At 55.1% G+C, this 19,931-nt stretch overlaps 1 protein-coding gene across 1 annotated transcript in view; it reads right to left on the bottom strand.

Annotated features, from left to right (window-relative positions):
* LOC121274737 (sodium/calcium exchanger 1-like) overlaps positions 1-19,931 on the bottom strand; it is a 459,072-nt gene that overhangs the window by 419,638 nt on the left and 19,503 nt on the right. The window contains exon 2 of the mRNA XM_041182077.1: positions 13,114-14,904. Coding sequence (XP_041038011.1) covers positions 13,114-14,873 — 1,760 coding nt within the window. The 5' untranslated portion in view covers positions 14,874-14,904. The remainder of the gene's footprint in view (positions 1-13,113; positions 14,905-19,931) is intronic.

The raw sequence follows: 19,931 nt of genomic DNA, 5'->3' as shown, positions 1-19,931 counted from the left end.
ACCCCCGAGACACCCACCAGCACTGAGACCCCCGAGATGTCCACCAGCACTGAGACCCCCGAGACATCCACCAGCGCTGAGACCCCCGAGACATCCACCAACACTGAGACCCCCGAGATGTCCACTAGCACTGAGACCCCCGAGTTGTCCACCAACACTGAGGATCTGGACTGGGTCTTCAGCTCGGATTTGCCCCCACTCTTTGCAGAAGCAGTAATTCCAGCTCCTTTGTGGACGGGCAGAAAAATACTCTTCTACGATCAGAGCAGCCGAACCACCAGATGAGCAACAACACACTTCAAAGAGGAGATCCGGAGGAGGAGAAGCAGCAGCAGGAGGCAGAGACAAAGTGTGGATTCAAACAGCCTCTGCCTCAGGACCAGGAGAAACGACAGCGAGGAAGCTAGAGCTCCAAGCTCACCCTGGAGCTGGAGAAAAGCGACCATCAACTCAACAAGGCAAAAACTCCGGGAGGCATGAGCGTACATGAAGAAACAGCATTAAAAGCCAAACTGCAGGCTGAGCTCAAGGGCTGAGGAACGTAACAGACATAAGGGGGGTAAACCTTCAACTTCCAGGTGGTAGACTACCCCATCACCCCTTCCCCCCTAACCGAGAAAGGCAACCTGAGTCCACTCTATGAATGAACAGAGTGAACATTCCGTCCGGAAGCAGAGGGATAATCCCTTGGAATCCGAGGAAGGAAGATGGATTGCCAACAAAGAAAAATACAACACTAAGGAGCACACGAAGAGAACCAGGTGTGGACGCCCGAGTGTTTGAAACTCCAAGTGCCACAACTTAAACTCCAGTCCCACAAAGCCAGCCAAGCTCAGTTGAGACGATCACTCCTCCATACTGGAAAAGAATGAGGTCTGGAAGAGTAGTAAAGCCTCCAGACCACCTGAATCTGTAAAGTCAGAGACTTGCGGAGAGAAGGGGTAGTATGTAAATATTATTGTAAATAAATTTGGGTGAAGGCTTATGTGGAGGTGTAGTATTAGGGTGTTTGGGACTGTCGGGGTTAACGTGGGCCTGGGGAATAGTACTGCCCCCACATTAATGATGTAGAGGCTCACATGGGAGTCGTGGTGAGTCTGGTAAAATTCAGCATGAGGATAGCACCTGGTGAGGACTGTAACCTGTATATAAGTATATAGTTCACTGTTAGTAATAAACAGTTATTGTTCAACCATTCCAGCCTCTAGACCCATTCATGCGACAACACCCAACCTCACAACACATCCCAACAATGAACTGAGATATATTTATATCATATATATCCCATGTGAAAAGGTGCAACCTAAAAGCAGGCTCTATTATGGGAACATATCAGCTCCTCCTGCCCACACCCTGAAGCTTCACATTGAGAGAACCCCAATCTCTTCATTTTCAACAACCATACATCACACAAACCAGCAAAAGGAGTAACGGGAAAAACACTCACTCACACACTCACTCACTCACTCGCTCACACTCACTCACACACACACACACTCACACTAACACACTCACTCACACTCACACTCACACACTCACTCGCTCACTCACACTCTCATACACACACACATACACTCACCAAGACACACACTCACTCGCTCACTCACACTCTCATACACACACTCACTTTCTCACCCAGACACACACTCACTCACACTCAAACTCACTCAGATACACACTCACACACACTCACTCACACAAACTCACATTCTCATACACACACTCACTTACTCACCCAGACGCACACTCACTCACACTCAAACTCATCCAGACACACGCTCACTCAGACACACTCATTCACACACACTCACACACACACTCACACTAACACACACACACTCACTCATCCAGACACACACTCACTGATCCGGACACACACTCACACACATTCACACTTGCTATCATACACATACATTCACTCACCCAGGCAGACACTAACACACACACACTCACACTTGCGCAGACACACACACACCCACTCCGACACACACTCACTCATATGCACATTCACTCATACTCACACTTACTCCCACGCGCACACGCTCTCACATATTCACTCACACTCACACACACACACACACACACACACACAGTAACCCATATAGACAGGCACGTGTATGTGCATCAATACATAGTGACACAATACACACAGACTGGGCTGTGACATGCTTGTGTATGGTTGGATCATTTGTTGAGGATGTTTATAGGGTTAGCTGTATTGACACTGCAGTGAAGGGATCCTCTGAATCACACATTAAAAACACGCACAGGGAGGGGGGATGAGATGTGATACAAGATTTTTCCATTATCTCCGTGATCATTAGGCTGCAGGCAGGACTGTGAGCAGGTCACATCACTCAGGGCTAATGCAGAGCTCAGGCAGGGAACGGAGACCAGTGAGAGAGACACAAGCCTCTGATCCTGCCTCCATCTCCCAGCTCCCCACAAACATGGTCTTCCTGAAGGAACAGTATCTGCACTCACTCCACAGACACTAAGCCTCCCTCACCTTTCTCCTTGAGTGTGGGCGCTGCAGTGCTGCCAGGAAGGGGGGGTGTGGTGGGGGGGGTGGGGGGGGGGTGGGGGGTGGGGGTGGGTGTTGGTGTGGGGGTGGGGGGGAGGGGATGTTGTGGAATGAGAGATAATCCCACTCGCAGAGTCTGATCGAAGCGGCAGCAGAGGTTCCCAGCGCGGAGCAGGGGGAGGGGAGGTTCCCAGCGCGGAGCAGGGGGAGGGGAGGTTCCCAGCGCAGAGCGGGGGGAGGGGAGGGTCCCAGCGCGGAGCGGGGGAGGGGAGGGTCCCAGCGCAGAGCGGGGGGAGGGGAGGTTCCCAGCACAGAGCGGGGGAGGGGAGGGTCCCAGCGCGGAGCAGGGGGAGGGGAGGTTCCCAGCGCGGAGCGGGGGGAGGGGAGGTTCCCAGCGCGGAGCAGGGGGAGGGGAGGTTCCCAGCACAGAGCGGGGGGAGGGGAGGGTCCCAGCGCGGAGCGGGGGAGGGGAGGGTCCCAGCGCAGAGCGGGGGGAGGGGAGGTTCCCAGCACAGAGCGGGGGAGGGGAGGGTCCCAGCGCGGAGCAGGGGGAGGGGAGGATCCCAGCGCGGAGTGGGGGAGGGGAGGGTCCCAGCGCGGAGCGGGGGAGGGGAGGATCCCAGCACAGAGCGGGGGAGGGGAGGGTCCCAGCGCGGAGCGGGGGGAGGGGAGGGTCCCAGCGCGGAGCAGGGGGAGGGGAGGTTCCCAGCGCGGAGCAGGGGGAGGGGAGGGTCCCAGCGCGGAGCAGGGGGAGGGGAGGGTCCCAGCGCGGAGCAGGGGGAGGGGAGGTTCCCAGCGCGGAGCGGGGGAGGGGAGGGTCCCAGCGCGGAGCGGGGGGAGGGGAGGTTCCCAGCGCGGAGCAGGGGGAGGAGAGGGTCCCAGCGCGGAGCGGGGGAGGGGAGGGTCCCAGCGCGGAGCAGGGGGAGGGGAGGTTCCCAGCACAGAGCGGGGGAGGGGAGGGTCCCAGCGCGGAGCGGGGGGAGGGGAGGGTCCCAGCGTGGAGCGGGGGAGGGGAGGGTCCCAGCGCGGAGTGGGGGAGGGGAGGGTCCCAGCGTGGAGCGGGGGAGGGGAGGGTCCCAGCGCGGAGCAGGGGGAGGGGAGGTTCCCAGCGCGGAGCGGGGGAGGGGAGGGTCCCAGCGCGGAGCGGGGGGAGGGGAGGTTCCCAGCGCGGAGCAGGGGGAGGGGAGGTTCCCAGCGCGGAGCATGGGGAGGAGAGGGTCCCAGCGCGGAGCGGGGGAGGGGAGGGTCCCAGCGCGGAGTGGGGGAGGGGAGGTTCCCAGCGTGGAGCGGGGGAGGGGAGGGTCCCATCACGGAGTGGGGGAGGGGAGGGTCCCAGCGCAGAGCGGGGGAGGGGAGGGTCCCAGCGCGGAGCAGGGGGAGGAGAGGGTCCCAGCGCGGAGTGGGGGAGGGGAGGGTCCCAGCGCGGAGTGGGGGAGGGGAGGGTCCCAGCGCAGAGCGGGGGAGGGGAGGTTCCCAGCGCGGAGCGGGGGAGGGGAGGGTCCCAGCGCGGAGTGGGGGAGGGGAGGGTCCCAGCGCAGAGCGGGGGAGGGGAGGGTCCCAGCGCGGAGCAGGGGGAGGAGAGGGTCCCAGCGCGGAGTGGGGGAGGGGAGGGTCCCAGCGTGGAGCGGGGGAGGGGAGGGTCCCATCACGGAGTGGGGGAGGGGAGGGTCCCAGCACAGAGCGGGGGAGGGGAGGGTCCCATCACGGAGTGGGGGAGGGAAGGGTCCCAGCGCAGAGCGGGGGAGGGGAGGGTCCCAGCGCGGAGTGGGGGAGGGGAGGGTCCCAGCACGGAGCAGGGGGAGGGGAAGGTCCCAGCGCGGAGCGTGGGAGGGGAGGGTCCCAGCGCAGAGCGGGGGAGGGGAGGGTCCCATCACGGAGCAGGGGGAGGGTCCCAGCGCGGAGCGGGGGAGGGGAGGCTCCCAGCACGAAGCAGGGAGGGAATGGTCCCAGCACGGAGCGGGGGAGGGGAGGGTCCCAGCGCGGAGTGGGGGAGGGGAGGGTCCCAGCACGGAGCAGGGGGAGGGGAAGGTCCCAGCGCGGAGCGTGGGAGGGGAGGGTCCCAGCGCAGAGCGGGGGAGGGGAGGGTCCCATCACGGAGCAGGGGGAGGGTCCCAGCGCGGAGCGGGGGAGGGGAGGCTCCCAGCACGAAGCAGGGAGGGAATGGTCCCAGCACGGAGCGGGGGAGGGGAGGCTCCCAGCACGGAGCGGGGTAGGGGATGGTCCCAGCACGGCAGTGGGTGTTGGGCAGGACAGTCACAGTGAGGAATGGGTCAGCTCAAGAATTGCTGTGATCTGGAAGGCGCTGCCTGAAAGGGCGGTGGAAGCAGATTCAATAGGAACTTTCAAAAGGGGGGAATCGGATAAATACTCGAAAAGGAGAAATTTGCAGGACTGTGGGGGGGTGGCGGGCACTAATTGGATAGATCTCTCAAAGGGCCAGCACAGGCAGGATGGGCTGAATGGGCTCCTTCTGTTCTGGGTGAGAGTGCATTTCTCTGAATACAGAGGTGCAGTGAAAGCTGGAGCAGAGCAGGCTCCAGGTGCACTCTGGCATCTATTCAGGACCAGCAGCTGCAGGATGTGTTATCATTCGCCAATGTTTGTGGCGTGAGGTACACTGGCTTTGTTTTTTCACTCGATGCTGTTTTGCTTCTAACAATGTTACAGGGAAACAAGCAGAGACTGACTGGAACACGGGGTTAGATACAGAATAAAGGTCCCTCTACACCGTCCCCATCAAACACTCCCAGGACAGGTACAGCACGGGGTTAGATACAGAGTAAAGCTCCCTCTACACTATCCCCATCAAACACTCCCAGGACAGGTACAGCACGGGGTTAGATACAGAATAAAGCTCCCTCTACACTGTCCCCATCAAACACTCCCAGGGCAGGTACAGCACGGGGTTAGATACAGCTACGCCTTTAATCCTGAACAGATAATATTTGGCAAAAATCTCTTTGCGGAGACGATGTTAATACGTGTAGATAAATAAAGCAGAATCAGATTTGCCTGTTTATCTCCGTGATCCTTTCATGAAATTCCACTGGCTTTGATTCTGATTGTGATTCTCCCAGTGACCCAGGAGGTGTTGGAGCAGTCAGCATTGGGAGGGAGATGCTATGGTTATTGTCCATTGCCCTGCATCACTCCTCCCTCCTGGGGCTGATGGAGTTAAGGTAATTTATGGCCATGGGCCTCAGAGCTTTCTTTGATCCCAAGAAGAGTAACTTGCATTTAGATAGCACCTTTCTATTTAGCGAAATCTCCAAACGTGGGAGGGATCTCCAAATCTACACCCCTCCCTATCTCTGTAACCTCCTCCAGCCCCTACACCCCTCCCTATCCCTGTAACCTCCTCCAGCCCCTACACCCCTCCCTATCTCTGTAACCTCCTCCAGCCCCTACACCCCTCCCTATCCTTGTAACCTCCTCCAGCCCGTACACCCCTCCCTATCTCTGTAAGCTCCTCCAGCCCCTACAACCCTCCCTATCTCTGTAAGCTCCTCCAGCCCCTACAACCCTCCCTATCTCTGTAACCTCCTCCAGCCCCTACAACCATCCCTATCTCTGTAAACTCCTCCAGTCCCTACAACCCTCCCTATCTCTGTAACCACCTCCAACCTCTACAACCCTCCCTATCTCTGTAAACTCCTCCAACCTCTACAACCCTCCCTATCTCTGTAACCTCCTCCAGTCCCTACACCCCTCCCTATCTCTGTAACCTCCTCCAAACCCTACAACCCTCCCTATCTCTGTAACCTCCTCCAACCCCTACAACCCTCCCAATCTCTGTAACCTCCTCCAGCCACTACAACCCTCCCTATCTCTGTAACCTCCTCCAGCCCCTACAACCCTCCCTATATCTGTAACCTCCTCCAGCCCCTACAACCCTCCCTATCTCTGTAACCTCCTCCAGCCCCTACACCCCTCCCTATCTCTGTAACCTCCACCAGCCTCTACAACCCTCCCCATCTCTGTAACCTCCTCCAGCCCCTACAACCCTCCCTATCTCTGTAACCTCCCAAAGCCCCTATAACCCTCCCCATCTCTGTAACCTCCTCCAGCCCCTACACCCCTCCCTATCTCTGTAACCTCCACCAGCCTCTACAACCCTCCCCATCTCTGTAACCTCCTCCAGCCCCTACAACCCTCCCTATCTCTGTAACCTCCCAAAGCCCCTATAACCCTCCCCATCTCTGTCTGATTTACATTCCTGCCTTGGGACCGTTTTACTGCCCTGAAAGTGCTATTTAAATCCAAGTTGTTGTTGTAAGCATCGCCTGGTACTTGTTTATTGGGACTGCCAGTGGAAGTGGTGATCTGTTTCTCTTCGCTTCTCAACATGACATGCCAAATAGATATTATTGGAATCAAGTTCGGCTGCATTTATTCACAATCCTGTCACGTACACTGATGGATTTTAATATCCCTGGGGTTTGAGATTAAATTAATCACTCATTAACAGTCAGAAAAGTTCAACTATTTTCGAAGTGTGGATGGAGGAATGTTAATTTAGGCAAAGAAATAGAGTAATTACAGAATTCCACCCTCAGAATCAAAGGAAGCCAACATTCTGAGACATCTTCAACACCCAATCCATCCCAGCTCACTCCCAATCCATCCCAGCTCACTCCCAATCCATCCCAGCTCACTCCCAATCCATCCCAACTCACTCCCAACCCAATCCTACTCACTCCCAACACATCCCAGCTCTCTCCCAACCCATCCCAACTCTCTCCCAACCCATCCCAGCTCACTCCCAATCCATCCCAACTCTCTCCCAACCCATCCAAACTCTCTCCTAACCCATCCCAACTCACTCCCAATCCATCCCAGCTCTCTCCCAACCCATCCCAACTCTATCCCAACCCATCCCAGCTCTCTCCCAACCCATCCCAACTCTATCCCAACCCATCCCAACTCTCTCCCAACCCATCCCAACTCATTCCCAACCCATCCCAACTCACTCCCAAACCATCCCAACTCACTCCCAACCCATCCCAGCTCACTCCCAATCCATCCCAACTCTCTCCCAACCCATCCAAACTCTCTCCTAACCCATCCCAACTCACTCCCAATCCATCCCAGCTCACTCCCAACCCATCCCAACTCTCTCCCAACCCATCCAAACTCTCTCCCAACCCATCCCAACTCACTCCCAATCCATCCCAGCTCTCTCCCAACCCATCCCAACTCTCTCCCAACCCATCCCAACTCTCTCCCAACCCATCCAAACTCTCTCCCAACCCATCCCAACTCACTCCCAATCCATCCCAACTCTCTCCCAACCCATCCCAACTCTCTCCCAACCCATCCCAACTCATTCCCAACCCATCCCAACTCACTCCCAAACCATCCCAACTCACTCCCAACCCATCCCAACTATCTCCCAACCCATCCCAGCTCACTCCCAACCCATCCCAACTCTCTCCCAACCCATCCCAACTATCTCCCAACCCATCCCAGCTCACTCCCAACCCATCCCAACTCTCTCCCAACTCTCTCCCAACCCATCCCAACTCTCTCCCAATCCATCCCAACTCTTTCCCAATCCATCCCAGCTATGTCCCAATCCATCCCAGCTCACTCCCAATCCATCCCAACTCTCTCCCAATCCATCCCAACTCACTCCCAACCCAATCCTACTCACTCCCAACCCATCCCAACTCTCTCCCAACCCATCCCAGCTCACTCCCAATCCATCCCAACTCTCTCCCAACCCATCCAAACTCTCTCCCAACCCATCCCAACTCACTCCCAATCCATCCCAGCTCTCTCCCAACCCATCCCAACTCTATCCCAACCCATCCCAACTCTCTCCCAACCCATCCCAACTCATTCCCAACCCATCCCAGCTCACTCCCAACCCATCCCAACTCTCTCCCAACTCTCTCCCAACCCATCCCAACTCTCTCCCAATCCATCCCAACTCTCTCCCAATCCATCCCAACTCTTTCCCAATCCATCCCAGCTATGTCCCAATCCATCCCAGCTCACTCCCAATCCATCCCAACTCTCTCCCAATCCATCCCAACTCACTCCCAACCCAATCCTACTCACTCCCAACACATCCCAACTCTCTCCCAACCCATCGCAACTCACTCCCAACCCATCGCAACTCACTCCCAACCCATCCCAACTCTCTCCCAACCCATCCCAACTCTCTCCCAACCCATCCCAACTCACTTCCACCCATCCCAACTCACTCCCAACCCATCCCAACTCAATGCATTTCAATCCAAACCATCTCCAGACTAACACTCCAAACCACGCACACCAACCCTTGACATTGGAAACCAAAGAAGTGAATTAGAAGCTGTAAAGCACATAGGAGCCAACTGGGAAACAACCAGAGAGAGTATGAGGAACAGAGAGAGAGTGTGAAAGACAGAGAATGTGACAGAAAATGAGAGGGAGAATGAGAAAAAGAGAATGGGAGAGACAGAACATGAATGAAAGTAAGGTTCCTATTTCTCCAGCTCCTGTCACCCCCTTGGGACGACCCAGAGTGTTTCACAGACAATGAAGGACTGTTTTTTTGAAGTGTGGTCCCTGTTGTAACGTAGGAAACACAGCAGCCCATTTACGCACAGCAAGATCCCACAAACAGCAATGTGATAATGACCCAATCATCTGTTTTTAGTGATGTTGGTTGAGGGATAAATATTGGCCCCAGGAGACCAGGGAGAACTCCCCCCTGCTCTTCTCCCAATAGTGGCCGTGGGATCATTTACACCCACCTGAGAGGGCAGACGGGGCCTCGGTTTAATGTCTCATCCTGAAAGACGGCACATCTGAAACTCTGGGAAGGTAAGTACTGAGAGTGTGCTGCACTGTCGGAGGGTCAGTGCTGAGGGAGAGCCGCACTGTCGGAGGGTCAGTGCTGAGGGAGCGATGGACTGTCTGAGGGTCAGTGCTGAGGGAGCGCTGCACTGTCGGAGGGTCAGTGCTGAGGGAGTGCCGCACTGTCGGAGGGTCAGTGCTGAGGGAGCGTTGTACTGTCGGAGGGTCAGTGCTGAGGGAGCGCCGCATTGTCGGAGGGTCAGCACTGAGGGAGCGGCGCACTGTCGGAGGGTCAGTGCTGAGGGAGAGCCGCACTGTCGGAGGGTCAGTGCTGAGGGAGAGCCTCACTGTCGGAGGGTCAGTGCTGAGGGAAGCGCCACACTGTTGGAGGGTCAGTACTGAGGGAGCGCCGCACTGTCGGAGGGTCAGTGCTGAGGGAGCGCCGCGCTGTCGGAGGGTCAGTGCTGAGGGAGCGCCGCACTGTCGGAGGGTCAGTGCTGAGGGGGTGCCGCACTGTCGGAGGGTCAGGCCATGATTCCCAGAGCACTGGAGAGTACCGGAGGATAAGAGGTGATTTAATTGAGGATTTTTGAAGATTTTGAAAGGGATTGCAGGGGTCGATAGAGACAAAATTCTTCCCCTGTTGGCTGCTGGAGTGTGGAATTTAGAACAAGGTGCCAAGATCTTGAACTCAGAGCCGGGAGAGACTTTGGACCTTCACACAGGGGGGTGGGGCACAGGGGTCGGAGGGGTGGGAGTGGGGGTTCCAGTGTGGAAGTCTATCATCAGCTTACATCCGAAATGGGGAGGTTTTTACCAGCCAAGGGTATTAATAAACATGGAGCCAAAGGGTGAGAGGGTGGGGGGAGGGGGGGGCAATGTGGGGAGACATGGAGTTAAGATGCAGACCCGATGCAATCTCATTGAAGGGATGTAATGGGCTCAAGGGGCTGAATGGCCTCCTCCTGTTCCTGTGTAACAGGCTCGAGAGGGGCTGAATGACCTCCTCCTGTTCCTGTACTCCGATACACGCCAGCGGAGCTATGGGTGTGGGGAGAGCTAACAGAGAGGCAGCAAGGACTTCTGAAGGTCAGGCAGGAGGAGGAAGCTGTTCCTCGTCTCTGCAGCTCCTTCAGAATCTGTGACAGGAGCTGCTCCACTTTCAGCTCCCACCACACCCTGAGGGACAATGCTCCACACTCCCATCTGCTCAGGGCTGAGCATCACACAACAGAACACCAGCCTGGGTTCCACAAGGGCACAGTGCATCGTGGAAACGCAGAGCACAGAACGAGTCCATTCGGCCTGACACATCCCTGCTGGCCCTTCCCCAACCCCATTCCTGCTGATCTCAGTGTTCCTGCTTCTTTTGCCCCTGAACCGCACAGTTCCTCATCAATTGCTTCCTCGATTCCCATCGTAACTCTTCGTGGAATTGAGAGGGGCTGAATGGACCCCGATCTCCCCGCGCCCCCTCCCCTCATGTCTGACGTTGCAGAGGGTGAAATGTAAGATGGGTGATTGAACACCCGCAGGGGCTGTCCAGAGGACAGCATGGACGAGGCAGGAAATCACTCGAAATCTCTTCTGTGCCAGCTCCGAACACACACACCAAATCCTGTTCACCCATCCCTCCCCACGCTGACCAGCTCCCTCTCCAGCCCTGACCGTCTCCATTTTCAAACTCTCCAGCTTCATTTCAAATCACTGCTCTGTACTCCCTATCCCTGTAACCTCCTCCAGCTCCAACAACCCTCCCTATCCCTGTAACCTCCTCCAGCTCCAACAACCCTCCCTATCCCTGTAACCTCCTCCAGCTCCTACACCCCTCCCTATCTCTGTAACCTCCACCAGCCCCTACACCCCTCCCTATCTCTGTAACCTCCTCCAGCCCCTACAACCCCTCCCTATCTCTGTAACCTCCTCCAGCCCCTACAACCATCCCTATCTCTGTAACCTCCACCAGCCCCTACACCCCTCCCTATCTCTGTAACCTGCTCCAGCCCCTACAACCCTCCCTATCTCTGTAACCTCCTCCAGCCCCTACAACCCTCCCTATCTCTGTAACCTCCTCCAGCCCCTACACCCCTCCCTATCCCTGTAACCTCCTCCAGCTCCTACAACCCTCCCTATCTCTGTAACCTCCTCCAGCCCCTACACCCCTCCCTATCTCTGTAACCTCCTCCAGCCCCTACACCCCTCCCTATCTCTGTAACCTCCTCCAGCCCCTACACCCCTCCCTATCCCTGTAACCTCCTCCAGTTCCTACAACCCTCCCTATCTCTGTAACCTCCTCCAGCCCCTACAACCCTCCCTATCTCTGTAACCTCCTCCAGCTCCTACAACCCTCCCTATCTCTGTAACCTCCTCCAGCTCCTACACCCCTCCCTATCTCTGTAACCTCCTCCAGCCCGTACAACCCTCCCTATCTCTGTAACCTACTCCAGCCCCTACAACTCTCCCTATCTCTGTAAACTCCTCCAGCTCCTACAACCCTCCCTATCTCTGTAACCTCCTCCAGCTCCTACAACCCTCCCTATCTCTGTAACCTCCTCCAGCTCCTACAACCCTCCCTATCTCTGTAACCTACTCCAGCCCCTACAACCCTCCCTATCTCTGTAAACTCCTCCAGCTCCTACAACTCTCCCTATCTCTGTAACCTCCTGCAGCTCCTACAACCCTCCCTATCTCTGTAACCCCCTCCAGCTCCTACAACCCTCCCTATCTCTGTAACCTCCTCCAGCCCCTACAACCCTCCCTATCTCTGTAACCTCCTCCAGCTCCTACACCCCTCCCTATCTCTGTAACCTCCTCCAGCCCATACAACCCTTCCTATCTCTGTAATCTCTTCTCACCCTCCAAGCTCTCTGCACTCCTCCAATTTGGGCCTCTTGCACACACCTCGAATTCCATCGCTCCACCATTGATCCCTCACAGGAAGGTCAATCAGACAGAATCTGACCCCAAGCCACATACGGAGATATTAGGGACAGGGGAGCAAAAGCTCGGTCACAGAGGTCGGTTTTAAGGAGCGTCTTAAAGGAGGAGAGAGAGAGAGAGAGAGAGGGAGAGAGAGAGGGAGAGAGAGGGAGGGAGGGAGATAGAAATACAGAGAAAGAGAGAGAGAGGTGGAGAGGTTTAGCGAGGGAATTCCAGAGCTTAGGACCCCAGGCAGCTGAAGGCACGGCCGCCAATGGTGGAGCGATGGGAATCGGGGGATGGTCAAGAGGCCGGAATTGGAGGATTTTTTGATGACCAATATCATAGACACAATCTTTAAATAAAGACTCTTAATTTACATAGATTTGCATCAAAGATATCCACAGGACCTGAATTAAAATATCCATAAAATCTTCTCAACATCAATACCTCAGTTGGGGAAGATGAAGGATGAACCCAATCGAGGCATCTTAAAGGGGAAGAGATTGGTTGGAATGTTCCCAGGGAAGAGGGACTGGGAGAAGCTGGGATTGTTCTCCTTGGAGCAGGGAAGGTTAACGGGGAGGTTTAATCGAGGTGTTCAAAAACAGGAAGGGTTTGGAGAAATTTGCAGGACTATGGGGGAGAAAGAGCGGGGAGGACCGGGGTGGGGTAACTGGTTAGATCTTTCAAAGAGCCAGCACAGACAATGATGGGCTGAATGGCCTCCCCCTGGGCTGTGGGAGTCTCCGACAAGGTTCCTTCTGGAGGTTAAGAAGGAAATGGTAATGAGTTTTGAGCGACAAGGAGGAGGAGGAGGGTTGTACAGCAGGGGTGGCGAGGGAAAAGTAATCTTAACTACGATCAAACAAGGATGGACTTACAGAGTCTCGTCGTTCTGGAAGACCAGGTGCCCACTGTACTGCTCGAAGTCCTCGCCTGCCTTGGCCGTGCCCTCGACCATCTTGAAGGGGATGTGCACGGTGCCCCTTGCCCCCGATGTCCTCTGCACCTTGACCCTCATGACCCCCACGCTCTCGCTGACCCTCTGCGAGTCCTGCTCGAGGGAGAAGACGCCGGCGTGGTCGTCGTCGAAGATGGTGATGGTGGCGGCGCTGGGAGAGCCCAGGCCGTAGGCCGAGGTGGGCGGGGGTAGGGGGGCCCGGTCCTCCTCGGGGTAGCTGACCTGCAGGTTGGCGAGGCGCACCCGGAAGTACTCGTCCTCCTCGAAGATGTCGTCGTCGATGATGCCCACGGAGATCTCCCGGCGCATCTCGCCCGGCTTGAAGACCAGGGTGCCCTCGGCGAACTGGTAGTCGGAGCCGGCGTTGGCCGTGCCATCCTCAGTGCGGAAGTCCACCGTCAGGACGCAAGCGGGGTCCCCGCCTTCTCGAGCCACCCCCAGCTTCAGGGTGCCGCAGTTCTCGAAGCACTGGTACTGGGCGTGCTCGAAGCAAACGGTGCCGCTGGCGAGGCTGTCGCCAGCCCGCAGGTCCTGGAGGCTCAGGACCTTGCGAGCCTGTTCGGCCGCGTGCTTCTTGAGGATATTTCCGGCTCCGGTCATGCGGCGAGTTGCCTGGATGCGGTAGAAGGCCCGGCTCTTCTGCTGCTGGCTCAGGACATGGTAGTTGGCCAACTCGACGAGCTGCTCCATGTCCTTCTCCGGGTGACGCTGCCGGAGGTCCTTGAGCACCCGAGCCATTACCCGCCGGGCCTCCTCGTCCTGGTCCTTCTCGCCGGCCTCCGACTCCAGCCCCTCCTGCGAGCCCTTGTAGGCCCCGTCCAGCTCCATGTCCAGCTTGTCCAGGGGCCTCTCGCCCACTGTCTCGATGATCAGCCCCCGGTTCTTGTCCGCCCGGTACCTCTTGTACATGTATTTGTAGATGAGGAGGCGCCGGTCGGCGATCCACGCCACGATGACGCAGACGGGGAAGAAGAAGAAGGTGACCAGACCTTCCCAAACTTCCACCACCCCCGGCGAGATGATGGCCAAGATCAGGTATAGCCAGATATAGGCGAAGATGCTCCAGCTGGCGGTGACGAAGAAGACGCGGAGGTGCTTGATCTTGCGGCTCTCGCCGTCCGGCACCACGTAGATGCAGGTGGCGATGATGACGAACATGTTGAAGGCCGCGCTGCCCACGATGGTGGCGGGGCCGAGGGTCCCGGCCTCAAACTTGTGCCCACAGACCTCGATGACGGAGAGGAGGATCTCGGGGGCCGAGGAGCCGAGCGCCATGAGCGTCAGGTTGGACACGGTCTCGTTCCAGACCCTCACTGTGGCCGTCATGGTCTCGCCGTTGGGCTTCTTGATGGTAATCTCCCGCTCCTGTGAGGTGATCACCTCAATGGAGGCCATGAAGCGGTCAGCGACGATGGACATCCCCAGGAACATGTAGACCAGCGCCACGAAGTAGACGATGGCCCGCGCCACCTTGTCGCCCACCGAGGGGTCCTGGGGCTGCCACAGCGGCAGGATGACCCCACCCTCGCACTCGTACAGGCCCTGGCAGCTGGCGTTGTCCCCCAGCGGGGCGGTGGGGGTCACTCCGTCCGCACCCCGCGCCGTCCGGGCGCCGCCCAGCACCGCCAGGAGAAAGCTGGCAGCGGGAAGGGTCCGGAACAGGGCGCACGGCCGTGCCATCTTCCTGTGCCCACTCGATCGATGGTCAACGCTGCGGCAGAGAGAACAAAACAGTCAAACCGACAGCGTAGAGCAAGATTCACTCTGTATCTAACCCCATGCTGTACCTGCCCTGGGAGTGTTTGATGGGGACAGTGTAGAGGGAGCTTTACTCTGTATCTAACCCCGTGCTGTACCTGTCCTGGGAGTGTTTGATGGAGACAGTGTAGAGGGGGCTTTACTCTGTATCTAACCCCGTGCTGTACCTGTCCTGGGAGTGTTTGATGGGGACAGTGTAGAGGGAGATTTACTCTGTATCTAACCCCGTGCTGTACCTGCCCTGGGAGTGTTTGATGGGGACAGTGTAGAGGGAGCTTTACTCTGTATCTAACCCCGTGCTGTACCTGTCCTGGGAGTGTTTGATGGGGACAGTGTAGAGGTAGCTTTACTCTGTATCTAACCCCGTGCTGTACCTGTCCTGGGAGTGTTTGATGGGGACAGTGTAGAGGGAGCTTTACTCTGTATCTAACCCCGTGCTGTACCTGGCCTGGGACTGTTTGATGGGGACAGTGTAGAGGGAGAGTTACCCTGTATGTAACCCTGTGTGTACCTTTTTTTGGGAATGTTTAGTGATAACAGTTTTGGGAGATTTTGGACTGTAGCTTTAAGAAGAATCCTGTGTCACATGATCTGTGTAAACCAATGCGTTAGCAGGACAGGGAACCTCTGCAGGAAAATTCCTCTTTAGTTATTGAGTTTGATGCACATGTGTAGCTGCTGCTGCTGCCTTGTCAATAAAGTTAAATATTTCCACTAAAAAGAGTTGCCTGAAGATCATCTCCATAACTGACGATGAGGATAAATCAGAATCGGTGCTGTACCTCGCCCAGCGATTGGGAGTATCTGCGTTCGTTAAAAAGTAAAAGATATACACATTTGAAATGTTACAGTCTGGCAGAATCGATGCCTTAGAGCCAGCCACAGGCGATTGGTCTCAATATATAGAACATCTTGCATTTTTCTTTCAAGCAAACAAAATCGCGGGGGAGGAAAAGAGGCGAGCGATTCTCCTGAGTATTTTTGGGAGCAAAACCTACAGTTTAGTTCGAAAGTTGATGGCCCCCAGGGGCCCGGATTCAAGGACTTTCAGTGAATTAGTCGACCTCATTAAGTGACATTTTCAACCCAAGCCCTCAGTCACAATTCAGAGGTTCAGGTTCAATTCATGGAACAGAACCCCAGGGGGCGACCATTGCTCCCTATGTGGCAAAATTAAAGCAACTGACGGAATATTGTGATTTTGGTGAAACCCTGAGTGACAAGCTCAGAGAGGGTTTAGTACGTGGCTTGCGGGAAAACGTGATACAGCGAGGATTGCTGGCTGATTGAAGCCTGATTTTAAGAAAGCGTTAGGAATAAGGGCTGGCGATGGAAAGCGCTGTGAGGGATTCACAGGCAGTTCAAGAGGGCGCAAACAGTCAGGCGAGAACAGTCAGCCCGAAAAGCCAGGGTTCTGCCGCAAAGCGGGAGACAGCCCCCGCTAACGGAAAAATGAGAGGAAACAGCTTAGCGACGGAATAGAAAAATAACTTCCATCAAGGTGGAAACAATCAGTCTTCTCGAGATTGGCTATTTGAAATGCAGAATGTTATTTCCGTCACATAATGAGACAGTGCAAAGCGAGATTTCAACAGGCATCCAAACAGCAAACCAAGTCCGACGAGGTCTGTAGCGTAGAAGAATCAGAAACAGCCCATTCTGACATTTATTCATTGTTCAACATGAAAGCTGGGAAGACAGAGCCAATATTTGTCACAGAGCAAGTGAATGGTAAACCCTTCGAAATAGAAGTAGACATGGGGGATTTTGCCTCTGTAATAGGGGAACGCACTTTCAGATATTTAAATAAAGGTCATCAACAATTCAATTTGGAACAAACATCTGCCAAGTTGAAAACCTACGCAGAGGAAGAAATCCAGGTAAAAGGTATCACCAGAGCAACTGTTCATTATCGACACCAATCGGCACAGCTCCCAGTGGTGGTGGGAAGAGGTGAAAGGGCCAAGCCTTCTAGGGCATGGTTGGTTGAAGAAGATTACATTAAACTGGTCCAAAATCTTCCAGTTGTGAGCAGGGGGCACTGCCAGAGCTGCTTAAAAAAACCTGACGCTGTCTTCAAGGGTGAACTGGGAAAAATCCAAGGCCTACAGGCCAGGGTGTACCTGGAAAGCGAGACTGGTGCCACACGCCCTGAGAGAGAAGGTTGACGCTGAGTTCAGTGTCATAAAAACGGTTCGGTTCTCAGAGTGAGCAGCACCCACAGTCCCTGCCCTTAGACCAGATCAGGCCGTCTGGATCTGTGGAGACTATAAACTCATGGTCAGCAGGGCAGACAAACTGGACATGTGCCCTACTCCCAAGAGTGAAGACCTCTATGCCAAACTAGCAGGAGGGACAACGTATACAAAGCTTGGCATGAGTCACGTCTTTCAGCCACTGGAGCTGGATGACGCTTCCCAGGAAGTTGTCACCATCAACACCCACCAAGAGTTATCGCCATATACACGCCTGCCCTTCGGGGTTTCCTCAGTCTGGGCCATTTTTCAGAGGAGGATGGAGAGTTACGACAGGGACTAAACTCAGGCTGTGGTCCACCTGGACGATGCACTGATAACAGCATTGACAGGAAAGGATCGCTTGGCTAACCCGGAGGAAGCTCTGAAATGATTTTGACAAGCCTGAAGGAGGACAAACCCACTTTTCAAGCGGACGAAGTCATTTATTTGGGCCAGCGGGGAGATGCCCAAGGGTTACACCCGGTTGAAGAGGCGGTTAAAGCAATCGGAGAGGAGGAGGAGCTCCTGGGTGCAGCAACGCCTCTGAACCAAAACCATTTTTAGGGGTGATCAGTTATCATGGGCGCTTTTTACCAAATTTATCCACCGTTCTGGCCCTGCCACATTCACGATTCGAAGAAACAAACAGCGTTGGGTTTTGTGAGGCACCCCAAAGTCAAACAGCTCTTCCACTCTCCCCATGTGTTATTGCATTATGACCGGACGCAGGGATCGGTGCGGACCTGCGATGACTTCCCTCCCCCACTCTCCCCCCCACCCCCCCACCCAGCCCCTGCGGAGTGGGAGCGGTCCCTATCTCACAAGATGGACGAGGGCACAGAGAGGCTGACACACCCAGGACACTTCCCACAGCTGGAGATCGGACATCCCCAGCTCGGAAAAGGGAAGGCCTGTTGATTATTTTTGGCGTAAAAAAAATTCCACAAACACATGCACGGGTGACATCTCCCGATTGCTTCAGACCACAAACCACCTTTGGGTCAGTTTAGTGAGGAAAAGGCTATACCTCCCACAGCTCCTGCAAGGATTCATAGATAATTTTGGCAGCATATGAATAGACCTTTGTCCGCAGACCAGGGATCCATATAGCCAATGCCCTAAGTCGCCTTCCTTTGCAAGAGAGCAACAAACACGTCCCAATTCCACCAGAGCTCGTAGTAGTGAGGAATTTTCTAGGTTTCTCGCCAGTCTGCACCGGGCAGATAAGAAACTGGATAAAGCGTGATCCAGTCCTGTCTCGAGTGAGAGACCCGGGAACCAGTCTCTGATGGACTGAAACAGTTTTCCAACGAAGACATGGGACGAGCAGCCAAGATGGTATTCCATTCTGGGATGCACGGGTAGTAGTTCCTGCACGAGGCCGGGAACCACTGTTGGTCGAGCGACACACGGCGCCCATCTGGGGGTCTCTGGAATGAAGGCGGTATCGCGGAGTTATCTTTGGTGGTTGGGAATGGGCGGCGATATTGAAAAGGTGGTAAAACGCCGTCTGCAACATCAACAGCTACAAAAGCTGCCGGTGGCTGGCCCATTGGAAGTGACTGGTAGGCCCTGGGTGAGATTGCACACAGATGATGTCAGTCCTTTCCTTGGAACCATGTTTCTACTGATTCTAGAAGCTCATTCCAAGTGGTTAGATGTTTGTGAGGTAAATTCGCCAATGTCGGGCGCTGTCAAAGTAAAACTCCGCCAGAGTTTCACCATCCATGGATCACCATCGAGGTCTACAGCACAGAAAAAGGCCCTTCGGCCCATCGAGTCTGTGCCAGCCAAACAAGTGCCTAACTATTCTAATCCCATTTTCCAGCACTAGGCCCATAGCTGTGTGTGCCATGGCATCGCAAGTGCACATCCAAATACTTCTTAAACATTATGAGGGTTACTCCCTCTACCACCCTTTCAGGCAGAATTCCAGATTCCCACCCCCCTCTGGGTGAAAAAATTCTTCCTCACATCCCCTCTAAACCTCCTGCCCCTTACCTTAAATCTATGCCCCCTGGTTACTGATCCCTCCACCAAGGGGAAATGTTCCTTCCTGTCTACCCTATCTATGCCCCTCATAATTTTATACACCTCAATCACGTCTCCCCTCAAAGTCCTCTGCTCCAGGGAAAATAACCCCAGTCTATCCAATCTCTCCTCATAACTAAAACTCTCCAGCCCAGGCAACATCCTGGTAAATCTCCTCTGCACACTCTCTAGTATAATCACATCCTTCCTATAATGTGGATTCCAGAACCGCAATGCAGATTCCAGAACTGCACGCAATACTCTAGCTGTGGCCTAACCAGCGTTTTATACAGTTCCAGCATAACCTCCCTGCTCTTATATTCTATGCCTCGGCTAATAAAGGCAAGTATCCCATATATCTTCTTAACTACCTTATCTACCTGTCCGGCTACCTTAAGGGACTGTAGGACATGTACACTGAGGTCCCTCCGCTCCTCGGTACTTCCCAGGGTCCTATCATTCATTGTGTATTCCCGTGCCTTGTTTGTCCTGGCCAAGTGCATCACCTCACACTTATCCGGATTAAATCGCATCTGACCAGCCCGTCTAAATCCTCCTGTAATCTAAGGCTATCCTCCTATTTACCACTCCACCAATTTTTGTGTCATCTGCGAATTTACTGATCAACCCTCCTACATTCAAGTCTAAATCGTTTATATATACCACAAACAGCAAGGGGCCCAACACTGAGCCCTGTGGAACCCAACTGGAC

The sequence above is a fragment of the Carcharodon carcharias genome, assembly GCF_017639515.1.
Source record: "Carcharodon carcharias isolate sCarCar2 chromosome 37 unlocalized genomic scaffold, sCarCar2.pri SUPER_37_unloc_3, whole genome shotgun sequence".
Lineage (NCBI taxonomy): Eukaryota > Metazoa > Chordata > Chondrichthyes > Lamniformes > Lamnidae > Carcharodon > Carcharodon carcharias.
This window is presented reverse-complemented; position numbering and strand designations above follow the sequence as displayed.